Genomic DNA, 13,569 nt, shown 5'->3' with positions numbered 1-13,569 from the left:
ACGAGCTATGACTGACATGCATGCCTGCCACACAGACGTCACCGTCCCTTCCCATAGGCTGATAGATCGCATCCCGTTGAAACACGTTTCGTCATTCAGACGCACGATAGGCTTTGACTGATCTCTTTCATCTGATTATCCTTACTCGAGCCATTAATCGAACCACCATGCCAATCTAACCTTCATGATTACTCCGTACAAGCTTTCCATTGGTATGCCTTTTTCTCTCCAAACTCCAGATGCACCCCGAAACGCAATGAACGAAACCAAGATTTTCCCATGCCGATCGCCAGAAACTCTACCCGGACATGACAACTCCAGTTTTGCAAGCTTGCTTTTGAAGGTATTCTCGTTGCTCCGGCTGAAGAACCACCAACTCTGTTTTCGCAATAGCCGCCGCCGTCGCGCCCTTTGCCAACTCCTCTTCTATGCGCTTCAGACACTGATTTGCCGGAGAGGGGCGGTGGACTGTCAACAGCTTGACAGTGCTCGTTGCCCGCTCCAGCGCTTCAATATTCCCCCTGTAGGCCTCGCAAGGGCCTGGCACGGTGATGTCTACCTTGCCCTTTGCGAGACATCTCACCAGAGAACCCAGAAGCATGCTATTGCACTCTTCGGCGTCCGGTGAACTGTGATAGTACCCCTTCATGTATCGGCAGCCTTCCTTGAGGCATCTGTACAAGATGACGAACGGTTCGAGGTTGGCGGAAATCAAGGCCTGGCGGTGCTTGATGATGTTTTCTGCAAACAGATATGAATTAGCCCTTGTTATTTAATTAGTTGTGGTATCCAATGGTAACTTACCAAAGACTTCAGGAGGCCTGAGATACACGATCCTCTCGAGAGGAAAGTTGTAGCCTTCCGTTCCTTGCTTCCAAATCCGGCCAGAGTGTCCGAAGACCAACCGACCCTTCAAGTCAACGATAGACTCAAAGGTGATCTTCTTGTACATCTCCTCGAAGGTCTCCATGTCGCCGAGTTCCCATGCAACACACAGCAGGTGCGCATTATCTTTCTGGTGCTTTACACCCTGCATCCAAGAACGTGCCCATGGTCGCGTGATCACGGTCATGTCGTACTTCTCGGTGATGGTCAGGACGTCGTAGAGTCGCATTAGGGTAAGCTTCTCAGGAACCAGGTTAAATCGGCCATGGACGATGTTCAGAACAATTTCCATGGCTTCCGTCGCATCTTCGGGAAGCTCAACGCGCCATTCTCCACCATTCTCTTCAGGGCGCGACTCCATGAATCCACCGAATAACATTGTCTTCAAAACCGGGGAACTCCGACCGAGCGCCCTTGAGCATACAACAAAATCTTGAGGGCTCTCGTCGATCTCGCTGCCGACATGCAGCCTTAGATCGCCCTTATCGTCAAGGTAGATGGTTGGTGAAGAGATGAGCCCCGTGAGGGGCTCGGTAAGCACCATAGTGCAGGTAGACATGATGAACCTGTCGTCTGAGGGTTTGATAGTGTTGATGGGCTTCCGAGGAGAAAAGAGACAAGGTGATCAGCGAGATCAGCAAGCAAGGCGTATTAGATGCAGCCGAACCGCCAGATATCGTATCTCATCTGAGGTTCGTCCTAAAGTCTCAATTCTGCCCGTCGGAGGGCCGTCCGGCTTGGGGGCGCACGCGGTTGGGTAAATATGGCCGTCGCGCAGACAGTCGCGCAATGCGGCGTGCGGGCCAGGATGTTGCCTCTGCGGCAGGAGGCATAAAGGGGACCGCAGATCACAACGTGATGACCCGATGACATGACTAGTCCATTGTCGGGAATCTGACCCTTTCTAACTTTGGAAAATGGGGACCATGATGATTGGGACGAGATGTATTGTGTCTTAGACTATGCGTTATACCTGTTGGTCTCAAGCCGCCCAATTGCACTGCCGCCGTTTGTGCCCAACAACGCGGGAACCCGCCGGTTGTCAGAGTACAAAGGGGGAGGGAAAGGCTAGCGACCGTTACAAACGGAGAGGGGTGTGATCCAGCCCGGGTGCTACCCTGGGCCTTGGAAATCTCATGTTTCCCCCCTCAAGAATCCGGGTTTTTGGACAAAGCCAAACAAGGAACGTGGTGGAACGGCGGTCGGAATAACAAAAGAAAGCAGGGCAGAAAAAAAATTAATGGGAACAAATTCAGGGCCCGTTCGGACCTGACGAACGGGGAACATCGAGGCCCCTTGTCCACCGTTACCCAGTGAGGCTGGCAGTCGCACTTGGTACAACAAACAAAACATGTGTTACGCATTCTGACTCGGGGGGTCATATCAATTGCAACGGCTCTTCTGATGCAGAGCTGGATGTGGAACCACCAGCCGAATTGCTTTGTGAGACTTTAAGCTTGGGCTTGCGACATACAAAACGTGGTTTCGTCATTGCTGGTTTCTCCCGTAAACCTACCGGTCGAATATCTTTCCTGGATTCCTTGGGACATGAATCGCTGTTAGCGCATGGCACACTCTCAGGATCTGTGCCGACTCGTGCGGGTTAGCCACTTACAAGATCCAGTTGGGGTCCAGGGTGCCCTTGATCAGCTTCTGCATGGCGGGAAAAGCAAAGGTCAGCCCGATCGCCGAGAGGGATGTCCCCAGCAACCCCCGCCTTCAGGGTCCAACACACCATCACGGTAATCGTATCATTTCCTACTTCGGACATTAGGGCGTCCTTCTTGCCCAAACCTATTCCATGCTCGCCCGTCGAGGTGCCGTCCATCTCCAACGCGCGCGCGACCATGTTTTTGACCGCGAGTTTGGCCTTGGCGGCTTCTTCAGGTATGGTCTTGTTGTAGGTGATATTTTCGTGGAAACTGCTGTCGCCAATGTGACCTTTGATACAGGCGTTGAGGCCAAGTTTTTGCGCTTCGTCCTTGCTGGCCTCGACGATGTCGGCCAGCCGGCTGAGAGGGACGGCAACATCAGTGTTCCCTGCAATGTTGTTCTCGTGTCAGCCAACGCAGCATGAGCGGCAGCTATTAGCCCCCACCGGCATGCACGACAGTTTTTGTTTCTGGATGATTTTGATGCTGTGCAATTATGGCAAGTGGAGTGTGCGGAGTAAGTTTTGGGCAGCACGGAAAGGGGGCCAGGGGGAGGCACTTACACATCTCCTCACCCTCCTTTCGCATAGCTAGCAGAGAGTAGAGCGACTCCTTCCTGGCCGACCACAGAAGCTTCTGCTCACGCTCATCTTTGGCAAACTCGAAGACGTCAGGGCTGTAAGGCTCCACGATTCGCTGAACGCTGCTGATGTTGTCATTAACGGAAGTTTGTGTACCGGAGAATTTGAAGAATAGGGTTGGCTTTTCTTGCCAGACCCGTGGCCTCGTGGCACCGCCTTGGTTGACGATGCGCATCTGAGCTTCATCCATAAGCTCCAGAGCCGCGACTGGCACCCCGGCGCGTATGACGTCTGCTGCAGCTGAGACGGCCTGTCTGATGGTCGGGAAGGGAACGACTGCGACGGAGAAGTGGTGTGGGACAACGGCAAGCTTTAGAGTTGCCTCCGTGACGATCCCAAGGGTGACCTCTGAGCCAACGAAGATGCCATTAAGATTGTACCCCGCAGAGCACTTTCTCGGGCGGCGCCGAGTCTTGATGACGGATCCATCTACAAGGACGACCGTCAGGTTGATGACCCAGTCTCGCATCGTGCCGTAGCGTACAGCGTTTGCGCCAGAGCAGTTTGTGCCTATCATGCCTCCGATCTTGGCACTTGGGGCTGAGGAAAGTCAAGGTGTCAGTCGCATTGCCGCCATTGATGTTACCGTTACCTGGAGAATGGACTCTTACCGGGGTCGATGGGGAAGAACAGGCCGCTGTGTTGCTGGGCAAGCTGTTGATTGAGGTCCGTCCAACAAACGCTCGGTTGCACTACGATGTCCATGTCATCCTTGTTGAACTTCACGATCTTGTCCATGTGTGCAAAATCAATGCTTACGCCGCCAAAGGGCGCTGTGATATGACCCTCGACGCTGCTGCCACCGCTGAAGGGGATGATGGGCACCCGCCATTTGTGGCAGATGCGAGCAATAGCACTGACTTGCTCCGTGCTTCGTGGGTAAGCCACAGCAACTGGAAGAGTGTCGAGGTTGACAGAAGAACACTCTGAGTTAACAATGAGGGAGGAGGTCTTCAGAATCAGTTGAGATGACGTCTTCTGTGTCACTCAGCTCCCGTCGGATTTCATCAATGGCCTTGTATGGGTCAGGTATGACTGTACTACGATACTCAGGGACAAATACTTACTTTGTCCATGTCGTTGAACGTTGCATAGTTAACCGCAGGCAACCTGTCGTCGTGTAAAATCGCGTTTGATGTTGGTGACTTGTTGACACTGTTCGCGAGCGCGTATCCCAGAGTCGCTGTGGCTGTGGCTAACAAGAGAGACGCTGGGTTCAACCAGCTTGTGCCACGGTTGTCATGGTTCGCGCTGCTAGATCTCTCCGTCTTATGGGGTTTGAATCTGAAGGGATTGTTACTCAGTAACCTTGTAGTCAGGAACCCGTTGTACGGGGCCCGTCTTGGGATGGGTCGAACGCAAGACCTGAGCAAGGACATGGCCCTTAAGTTGCAGCATTAATTCAACGGCGTTATTTGTTTGCGATAGCAGGTGTATTCACTCTGTTGGTAGTCGTCCATTTAAGGAGTGCTGTTAGGACGGGTCAGGGTGCCGGAATGCGGAGGCTGACCGGGTCAATTGCGGAGTGATGCGGGGGACACTCGGCAGAACCTCATGATAACCAACCAACCCCTCAGGCTCGGTTTGGGAAACCGCTGCAACGGATCTTTCATCCGGGACTGACATGCAAGCCAAGAATTGGGTTTGATTTCCCCAACGACAACATACGCGGGCAACGACCTCTCAGCTTACGCACAATTGGAGTCTCCATTCGGTAACCGTCACAACAAGCAGATCATTGCACTATCGGCAATCTCACAGAGCTTGAATACTCCTGCGAAAGAGCGGGATGTAGAGCCGAAAATGATTATTCCCATCTAAAGCCGCCGCATAGGAGACCCGTGGATATTGAATATCTCGGCTTTCGATTCCATATTTCCTTTTCCCCGGGTGCAGGACGGGTGTGAGGTCAGGCAATTGTATTGAATTCACAGACTGGCAGCCAAGCCTTGAAGCCATGAGCGACAGCAGGTTAGGGTATTTAAATAGCCCCAGGCATATCTTATCTCCATAGCTGCCATACTGGTCGATCAACAGTTTCTCTAATTGATCTTTACAACTCAGCCTTCACCATTTCAGATTTCGCCATGTCAAGAAGATCCTCCAATGTGGCATTGGAAAAGATGGGAAACGAAATTGACCCCGGAGCTGAAGAGGTTGAAAACCGACCACAAATCTTCAGCATTGGCCCAGATGAAGAGAAAAAGGTTGTCCGAAAGCTCGACGCCGTCATCATGCCCCTGATGGCCGTCGTGTACTTCTTTCAGTGTAAAAAGTCCATCGTCCTTGAATCGCTTTAGCAGATACTAATCTCTTCAGACAGATCTCGATAAGCAGTCGATCAACCAGGCTGCCATTTTCGGGCTTCGGGAGGATCTCCGCCTCACAGGAGAGCAGTTTTCTTGGGCCGTATCACTGTTCTATCTCGGCCAGCTGTGTTCGGAGTATCCTGCAGCTTTCTTACTATCAAGGCTGACAATCGCTCTCTATGTTGGCATCACCATCGTTATTTGGGGTGGAGTAAACATGTGCCTCGCAGCTGTGCACGACTTCGCCGGGCTTGCAGCTACAAGATTATTCTTGGGCTTCACTGAAGGTGAGATAATAATTTTTTCGGCCTTTGACAACATCCATCTGACATGTTGCAGGCACTGTTTCGCCAGCTTTCATGTTAATCACCAGCATCTGGTACAAGCGGAATGAGCACCCCATTAGAGTCGCGACCTGGGTCTCTATGAAAGGAGTCTCGCAGATTGTTGGCGCGCTCCTGATGTATGGTATTGGACATGGGAACCTACATCTCGCTGCTTGGCGCGCTCTCTTTCTCATTTGCGGTGCTCTGACATCCGCTGTGGGGCTCCTCTTCATCTTCATGATGCCTCGAGACACCACGACAGCGTGGTTTCTCAGCCCTCGCGAACGAGAAATCGCAACACAGAGACTGGCTATCGATAGAGCCACACGAGATCGCGCTGAATTCAACAAAGCTCAAGTTCGAGAGGCACTCATGTCGCCGATGACTTGGATTTACTGCTTGATTGCCCTATGCATCACATTGACAACCCCAATCATCAAGGTGTGAACGACCTTTTGCCACCCCAACAAAGCCTATTCAAGGACACGTACTGACCAAAAGGTTTCTTCTTAGTTCAATGCTACGGTCATTAACGGCTTCGGCTACTCGAAATTTCAGACCATGTTGGTGGGCATGCCTGCGGGGGCAGTAAACGCCACAACAGTGTGGGCTAGTGCCCTCATTCCACGCTGGCTTCCAGGAATGAGGGTATATACTGGGATTGGGTCGTGCATCGTGCCCTTGCTCGGTGCAATTCTCCTGATGACTCTGCCAGCCGAAGGTGCTGAGTGGGGCATTGTCGTCTCAACTTGGCTTGGTGGTTGCAGTTCAGCCCTGCTGAGTACTGGAGCCAGCATCATCGCAAGCAACGTCAAAGGGAATACCAAGAAAAGCATTGTGTCAACAGCATTTTTCGTGCCGTACTGTGTGGGCTGTATCGTGAGCCCACAAGCATGGACGCAGGATGATGCGCCACGATACCGGAAGGGTTGTATTTTGAGCACTGCGGCGATGGTGTGTCTCATCTTGTCGTTTGCCGGATACGTTGTCATTGTGAGAGCGAAGAACAAGAGTCGAGATGCCAAGGCTGATGCAGGGCAGTCTGAGTATTCAGCGAATATTTCGTGGAATAATGACCAAGCTGGAGTGGACGTGAACTCCGACTTGACGGATGTTCAGGACAAAGGTTTCCGGTACACCATTTGAATTCTGTCTTGAAGGAAGTGTTCCAACCTACATGTCGATGGCTATCCCTCGTAGTCTGATCGAGTCGATAGCAATAGATGCCAATGCGTCTCCAATTGACCATCGCCCGCCTCTTACCTGGTCCTACCGAGATTTCACGAACACCAGTTTGCAGCCCTAACCCTACAGGAGGAACCTCTTTGGTCATCCGCAGGTTTCAAGGTTTAGTTTTGATTCTTTTTGCAGGGTGTGAGAACCTCTATAGGTCTGTCTACCTTACACTTACGTACAAAACCACTTCTGATGTCCGTCCCCCTCCATCCATTCCTCGTCATCAAAATACCATCGGATCATTTGTGCTCACCCGCATAGTATTCGCGCCGCAGAGTATTTCTCGCCAACTCACTGTCGTCTTTTGGAAAGATGGTTTTACTCGCAACGATAAAGACGCTGATGCTGATCCGCAAGATCAGGCCCAAGAACGAGAGGCGCCGCAGCATTCCAGAAACGAAGGCCACGCATAGATATGTCGACCCTCCGAGTGACGTACCACAGAGATATCCCGCTCATACAATCGTCAAGACTACCAAGTATGCGGAGGATCGTCATGTCTCTACCGTCTATTCATTGGCCGGCCATACTCCGATAAAAATGGGCAAGAGGTGGGATCAAGGCAAATTTCAGCCCGCCGTCGATGTTTTAATGGTCGAGGATAAAGACAAGGCAGCGATTAACGGAAAAGCTCCATTTACTTGTCAGAAGATTACAATACAGCATCCCGCCTTGATAGAGATCTTGGGACTGATACTGGAGAACGAAGGCTTCCATCTTGACGACAATGGCCCTATTGTTTTTTATTGACCCTTCCGCTCATTGTACTTCTGCTACGAGGAGATAGTTGGGCTGTGCGAAAGTACGAATGATGACTCGTTGAAGGTGTATCTGGAAAACCTACTTACTACGCTTAACGACATACTAGGAGAGACGAGGAAGCAATCACACCAACTCAAAGCCAGAGGGCTAGTCAACTTCGATCTCGCATGGACCTATTTCCCCAACGGGACCATGGTACGCAGCAGCGACTGCAACACCAAAATGGTCTTCAGGGTTGTGAGTACTTCGTACAAGAAGTCGGAATCTGGCACAGACCTTGTCATCTACGGTGAAGCGCTCAGATTCGATGGAGAGTCCTTCGTCTGGATGGTCCACGAGATTTCCATCCATGAGTTCTCCGGGAACAAGCCAATTCGTGGACTGGAATGCTATCCAACCGAGTTTCACCACGACCCGAAAATGTGCGCCGACGTTTGCTGGAGAGGGCCAAAAAGGGGCTGGGCCTCGGCGTGGAGTGCTGCACATGCAAAGGCAACGCGATTGCTGACATGGACGAGGTGAAGCGCAATGTCGACGGGCGCATTCTGATGGATGTCCATGGACTCAATAAGCATCAGATAAAGTCGAGGCAACGACAGTGAATGTAAGCGATACGCGCATCGACCGATGAAACCGCACACAAATGAGCAAGACAACAAGGACAGTACACCTTAGGAAGAAGGAGCAGAACAATAACAAAAGAGGGCCATGATTGAGGGCTTTGCTTTGAGGAATGAGTTATCGCGGCTAAAATGAAGAGAGATCAAGAACGTCGGCAGAATGACCAGGACAAATTTCGAATACGACACTGAGGTGATAGACCTGGAGAGACTCGAGACAAGCATCCGAGCAACTATTTCGGAAGTCACAAAGCTTGACGACTCCTTGGATGTTGATAAAATGAACGATGAAATGATGGATGAACACTCCACATTTGGCATACGGAGTAGGAGTATTAGTTTGAGTGGTCCGCAATTGCTCCTTATTTGCGTTACCAGATTTGAAAAACAAAAAAAAATAGAACTTAGAGATTCATGGCAAATATGCATCCTTTGCTGTGTGAGTCTCTCTAGCGAAGGCTCATGACGTCGCGCATCTTCCCAGAGGGGGAATTTCCCAAAGCTCGTAGCCCCTACCAGCCCCAATTTTTAGCGCCTCTAAGCCTTCCGCCCCACCGCTCACGACTTTCCGACATCGTCCCATCGACAACAGTCCCACGGATGAGTCTCCCTTTCACACAAAACCAAACCACAACACCCGCTTCCCCAGACTGATCTGAACTGCAATCGCTCCTTGGCGCGGCGGAGCTTGAGAAAGCCTACCAAACATGGACGTCGACTCGGAACCGACGCCCCGACGAGGAACCCGCAAACCGTCCAGCCCGCCCGCCAGTGCCCCGGCCGCGAGACGCTTTCGTTCGGCTTCTCAAGCCGAGGCTGCTCGCACGTCCAATGCGTGCCAAATTTGCCGCGACAAGAAGGTCAAGTGCTCGGGGCAACGGCCATGCAAGTATTGTGCCAAGCGCGGACTGAATTGTGTGTTTGCGGCGTCGGAGAAGAGGAAGCTGTATTCCGTCTCGTAGGTCCCTTTCTCCTACTCCCATACCCGACCAAATATGAGGCGCTTCGATAAGAAACTTGGCTGAGTTGAAACTTGGATGAATTAGACAAGTCAGGGAGCTTGAAGACAAAGTCGCCTTCTATGAACGACAAACCCGAGAAAAGTCCGCCCCGGGAACGGCATCACCACAGCCAGCATCGCCTGGGTGGCATATGCCTCCAGACGAAGCGGCGGAAACGCCTCATGTGCCGCGTGGGGGTCCGCAAGACGAGTCTTGCATCTCAGTGAGCCTGCTTTCTCCAGAAGATCTCCGCCCTCCAATGTCTCAGCCCACGTTCTCCCCCACGTTTGAGAGGATACGCGCCGTGGAGGTCTTGCCCGTGTCTACGTCCTCACCAGTGCGAACTGCAAGGGGTAAGTGGGCCCATCACAATGATCCTTTTCCACAGCTCGTCTGCCCTCGGATACTGACTCCGACAGCCATTGCTCCGGAATCAGCGCTGTCCTCGTCCGAGACATTCGGCTCCGAAATCAAGACGCTTCTTGTTTCTCGCTCGAACCCCGGCTCCACTGCGAGTCCGTCGACGAACACCGGTGTGACTCCACTTCCGCACATTGACCGCCGGGGTCTACTCGAGGCTATTGGTCCTTGGCCCACAGAAGAGGACGCGCATGCTATGTTGGACACTGTGGTCTTCAACGTCGGCATTTCGCAGCAGTTATTTGATGTCCGGGCGTTCTCGGATAACCTCTCCGTGCTGTATCAAGAGACCAGCGCGAATGTGAGACTTACTGAGATCTGGATCGTGGAAGCTCTCTTGGTATTTGCTGTGGGTAGGCTACTCCAAAGCAAGGATGATGAGAATGGCGATCTTCCAGGGACAAGGTTCTTTCAAGAGGCAGTCAAGCGGACTCCTTTATTGAGTGATTTGAGGAAGCATGGCATCGTTGGCGTTGAAGTGATGGCTTTGACCGCTCTCTACCTTCAGATCGTCGATCGAAAAGATGATGCTTATTTACATGTGAGTTGATGGATTCTTGGGCTCCATGAATGCGATCACTAACGGTTAGTCTACACAGTCTAACACGGCCCTGAGACTCGCTATTAGCCATGGCATGCACAGGGCAAATTCAACGCCAAATTTAAGGCGGTCGGATAGCGTGCACCGCAATAGGCTTTGGTGGTCTATCTATATGCAGGAAAGGTACGTCCCATGTGTAAGTCGAGTGTATTGGTTACTGAGAATGCCCCAGGAGACTATGTGCGGCTGGCGGATATCCCATGTCCATTGAAGATTACGCCATCGCCACAGCTCCGCCGCATGAAGTCCTCGGCTTTCCATCGGCAACAGCGTTGGGTGTCAACGTGAAGACAGCGAGACTGACAGGAAAAATCACATCAAGTATTTGCCTCCAAAGCCAGGCAGGGATCGGGGCCTCAGTGCTAATTAGCCGACAGCTATCTACTCCCAAAAGGACGACCACGAGACTACATTTATCAACAATGTCCAGAATATTCTTCACTCCCTCTACGAAGTCGAGAAGACGATGCCATCGGAGTACTTCATGGAGATTAAACCATCAGGTATTCTTGTCGCCGGGCGTCCTTTCATGGATGCAACGCCAACGACCTCAAGAACTAGTTCAAGTCTGTACATAGCTGTTTACATGGTAAGAACCCTTGTCACATGTATCTCCGATCTACCTTACTGACTTTTCGAGGCTGTCATACATACCGTCAGACCCATTCTGCTGTACATGGCCCGCAATAGCCGGGATCCAGAACGCGAAGACGCTCGAAACGAAGTCAGTCCGGCTTTAATACGACTCGCTGAGATATGTGTCGAGACAGCCAGTAAGACTCTCGTCATCCTCCAGGAACTCCGAAAGAAAGAAATTTTAGCAAAGAACGCCTTCCACGATCTGGATGCCACCTTCTCAGTGGGATACATCTTTGTGCTGGTCGAGGCTATCAACCCTGGAAAGAATCTAGGTTTCAAAGGCATTGACGGATCCAGATCTATCCTCAGATACCTAGTGGGTCTGGGGAACCGCGCAGCGGCGAACCGGCTTGCTGAGCTGGACCAAATGTGTGTGCACCTAGCGTTACCTGTGCAGCAAGGGACTGGGCAAACACCCCAGCAGTCATTGGCGGACATGTTGGCAAAGCCTTTCTCATTTGAGAGCGGCTATGGGGTCGTGGAGCAGGCCACAGCTTCACTCAATGCCGTGGAGAGGCCTCGGTCGCGATCCAGAGATGTGGGCGGGGTGGAGGCCTGTGGTGAGGATGATCAGCAGAGCTTTGAATTCGGCGGCGCGGACTTGGCCAGCATTCCGTTGGAAGGGGAGAACAGCTTATACTGGATCTATCATACACCTGGATTCTCGTTTACAGGGGTTGAGCAGACGGATTGGGAGGCATTAGAAAACCAGATTCCATGGGGGAACCAACAATGAGAAAGGTAAAATAGACATCTTCATGTAGGGTAGACCCATGTATTAAGGACCTCAGCGTCATATATCCAGCCATTACCTGGCAAGCAAACTTGACAGTAAGTTCTACCTTCCCAAGACGTGTCAAATATTGTAGAAACCGAAACGCGTCGCGGGATTCGCCAGAAAATGCTTTGTTGCTGCCATATTTTCTTCCAATATTACGTGCCTGTGGTTGAAGACTTTCAATTGCAAAGAAAACCCGTGGACAGGTGGAAGCGATTGCTCAACCTGCTAACAGTGCTTGAAGGCCCCCCGGGCCATGTGGTATCTTCCAAAGTGATACAGACACAACACGTACAGGTGTTTGCAATTTTCCGTCGTCTAGTTACTTTTCTCGATGAGTCAAGTAGATCATCTTATTATTGTCCAATTGAATATCCGCCATCATACCTGTTCGCGTTCATACAGCTTGACTTCATCCCCACGCTTGTCTCGGAGGAGGGCCATCATCCTTTTCCCCAGCATCCTATTTCCTTGTACAGCTGAAATAAGCTCCTGCGTAATCTCAACCTCCATACGGTGCTGCTCCAATAAATAGGCCATCGGGCCTTCTCCATCTGTATTCATAGCTGCAGCTATAACGATCTCGTTCGTGATCTTGAGGTCGCTTCCACGATGGTTAAGTAATACTGCCAAAGTTTCATCCCCATACGATGCTTGCGCTGCAGTCATGATGACATCTTGTGTAATGATGACCCTGTTCCCAAACGTTTGCAACAGCAACGTCATCATCTTCCCTCCATAAAAGCTATTTCCGGCTACAGCTAGGATAAGTTCAGGCGTCAGTTGGAACATATCCCTAGATTCGTCCAAACAGAACTTCATCATGTCCTCCGACCCGCGCTTGGCCGCAGCCAGGATCACTTCTTGAGTGATCTCAAAATTGGTGCAACCCTCCTGCATAAGTAATTTCATCGTCGCAAAGCCGTCGATAGTACCTGCTGCCGTCTGAAAAACTGCCGACGTAATGTCCAACACATCCCCGTATTCTTCTATGAGTAGGCGCATAATCTCTGCCCCACAATCACTATTACCAGCTGCGCTCTTCAGTGTTTCCTCTGTAATATCGAGTGCATCCCCACGTGTGTCTATGAGTAGAGACATGATCTCGTCACCACAGCCCTCATTCGCAGTAGCAGTTTTCAGTATCTCCTGTGTAATTCCAACTTGATCACCGCACCTATCCAAAAGAAAGGCCAAAATGTCAGCCCCCCAAATGGGATTGGCAGCTGCAGCTTCGGTGACTTCCTCCGTGATAGTGACATGCTCTTTGAAGTTTTCTATCAGGTGAGCGATTTGTTGCACGTCATTTTCTTCACTCACAGCAGCCTCTACAACCTCTTGCGTAATTCGGTGCCCTCTGCCAATTAGGTATTGCGCCACATTTAAATGTCCTTGAGCAAAAGCAGCTACAAGAGCTGTTGGAAAGCAGCCGCCTCCGGTTTCAAAATCAGCATCATGTTGAGTCAGGGCTTGAACGAGACTGAGCTGACCCCCCGCAGCTGCAGCCTTGATAGCTGTGCCGAAATAACCCCCTTCGGAGTTGACATCGACATTTTCTTCCCTGATGATATGCTCAGCCACGTCGAGTAGGCCGAAATAGCTTGCAAGCGTCAAATCCGAACAGTGCGAAGCATACTCATGATCAGTACGAAAATCCCGCGATTCGAAGTGTATAGCCCATGCAGGCCCTCGTCCACAT

The 13,569-nt window shown here is 51.3% G+C and overlaps 3 protein-coding genes across 3 annotated transcripts; 1 reads left to right on the top strand and 2 right to left on the bottom strand.

Moving 5' to 3' along the window:
* Positions 1-298: 298 nt before the first annotated feature.
* On the bottom strand, positions 299-1,429 carry COL26b_007174 (uncharacterized protein; the record flags this gene model as incomplete). Its single annotated transcript, XM_053179976.1, has 2 exons — positions 299-741; positions 805-1,429. The coding sequence occupies 2 exons, from the start codon at positions 1,427-1,429 to the stop codon at positions 299-301; spliced, it is 1,068 nt and encodes a 355-aa protein (XP_053036038.1).
* Positions 1,430-2,397: 968 nt separating this feature from the next.
* Positions 2,398-4,254, bottom strand: COL26b_007173 (uncharacterized protein; the record flags this gene model as incomplete). Its single annotated transcript, XM_053179975.1, has 6 exons — positions 2,398-2,425; positions 2,501-2,538; positions 2,621-2,925; positions 3,101-3,718; positions 3,790-4,156; positions 4,246-4,254. 6 exons carry the CDS (start codon positions 4,252-4,254, stop codon positions 2,398-2,400), a joined length of 1,365 nt encoding a protein of 454 aa, XP_053036037.1.
* Positions 4,255-9,691: 5,437 nt separating this feature from the next.
* COL26b_007172 (uncharacterized protein) lies at positions 9,692-10,531 on the top strand (the record flags this gene model as incomplete). The annotated part of the gene is made up of 3 exons (XM_053179974.1): positions 9,692-9,785; positions 9,852-10,393; positions 10,496-10,531. The coding sequence occupies 3 exons, from the start codon at positions 9,692-9,694 to the stop codon at positions 10,529-10,531; spliced, it is 672 nt and encodes a 223-aa protein (XP_053036036.1).
* Between the last annotated feature and the right edge of the window lie 3,038 nt (positions 10,532-13,569).

This window comes from Colletotrichum chrysophilum (genome assembly GCF_026319265.1).
Source record: "Colletotrichum chrysophilum strain AFK26 chromosome Unknown scaffold_57, whole genome shotgun sequence".
Lineage (NCBI taxonomy): Eukaryota > Fungi > Ascomycota > Sordariomycetes > Glomerellales > Glomerellaceae > Colletotrichum > Colletotrichum chrysophilum.
The sequence above is the reverse complement of the archived record's forward strand: the minus strand, read 5'-3'. Positions and strand labels throughout refer to the sequence as shown.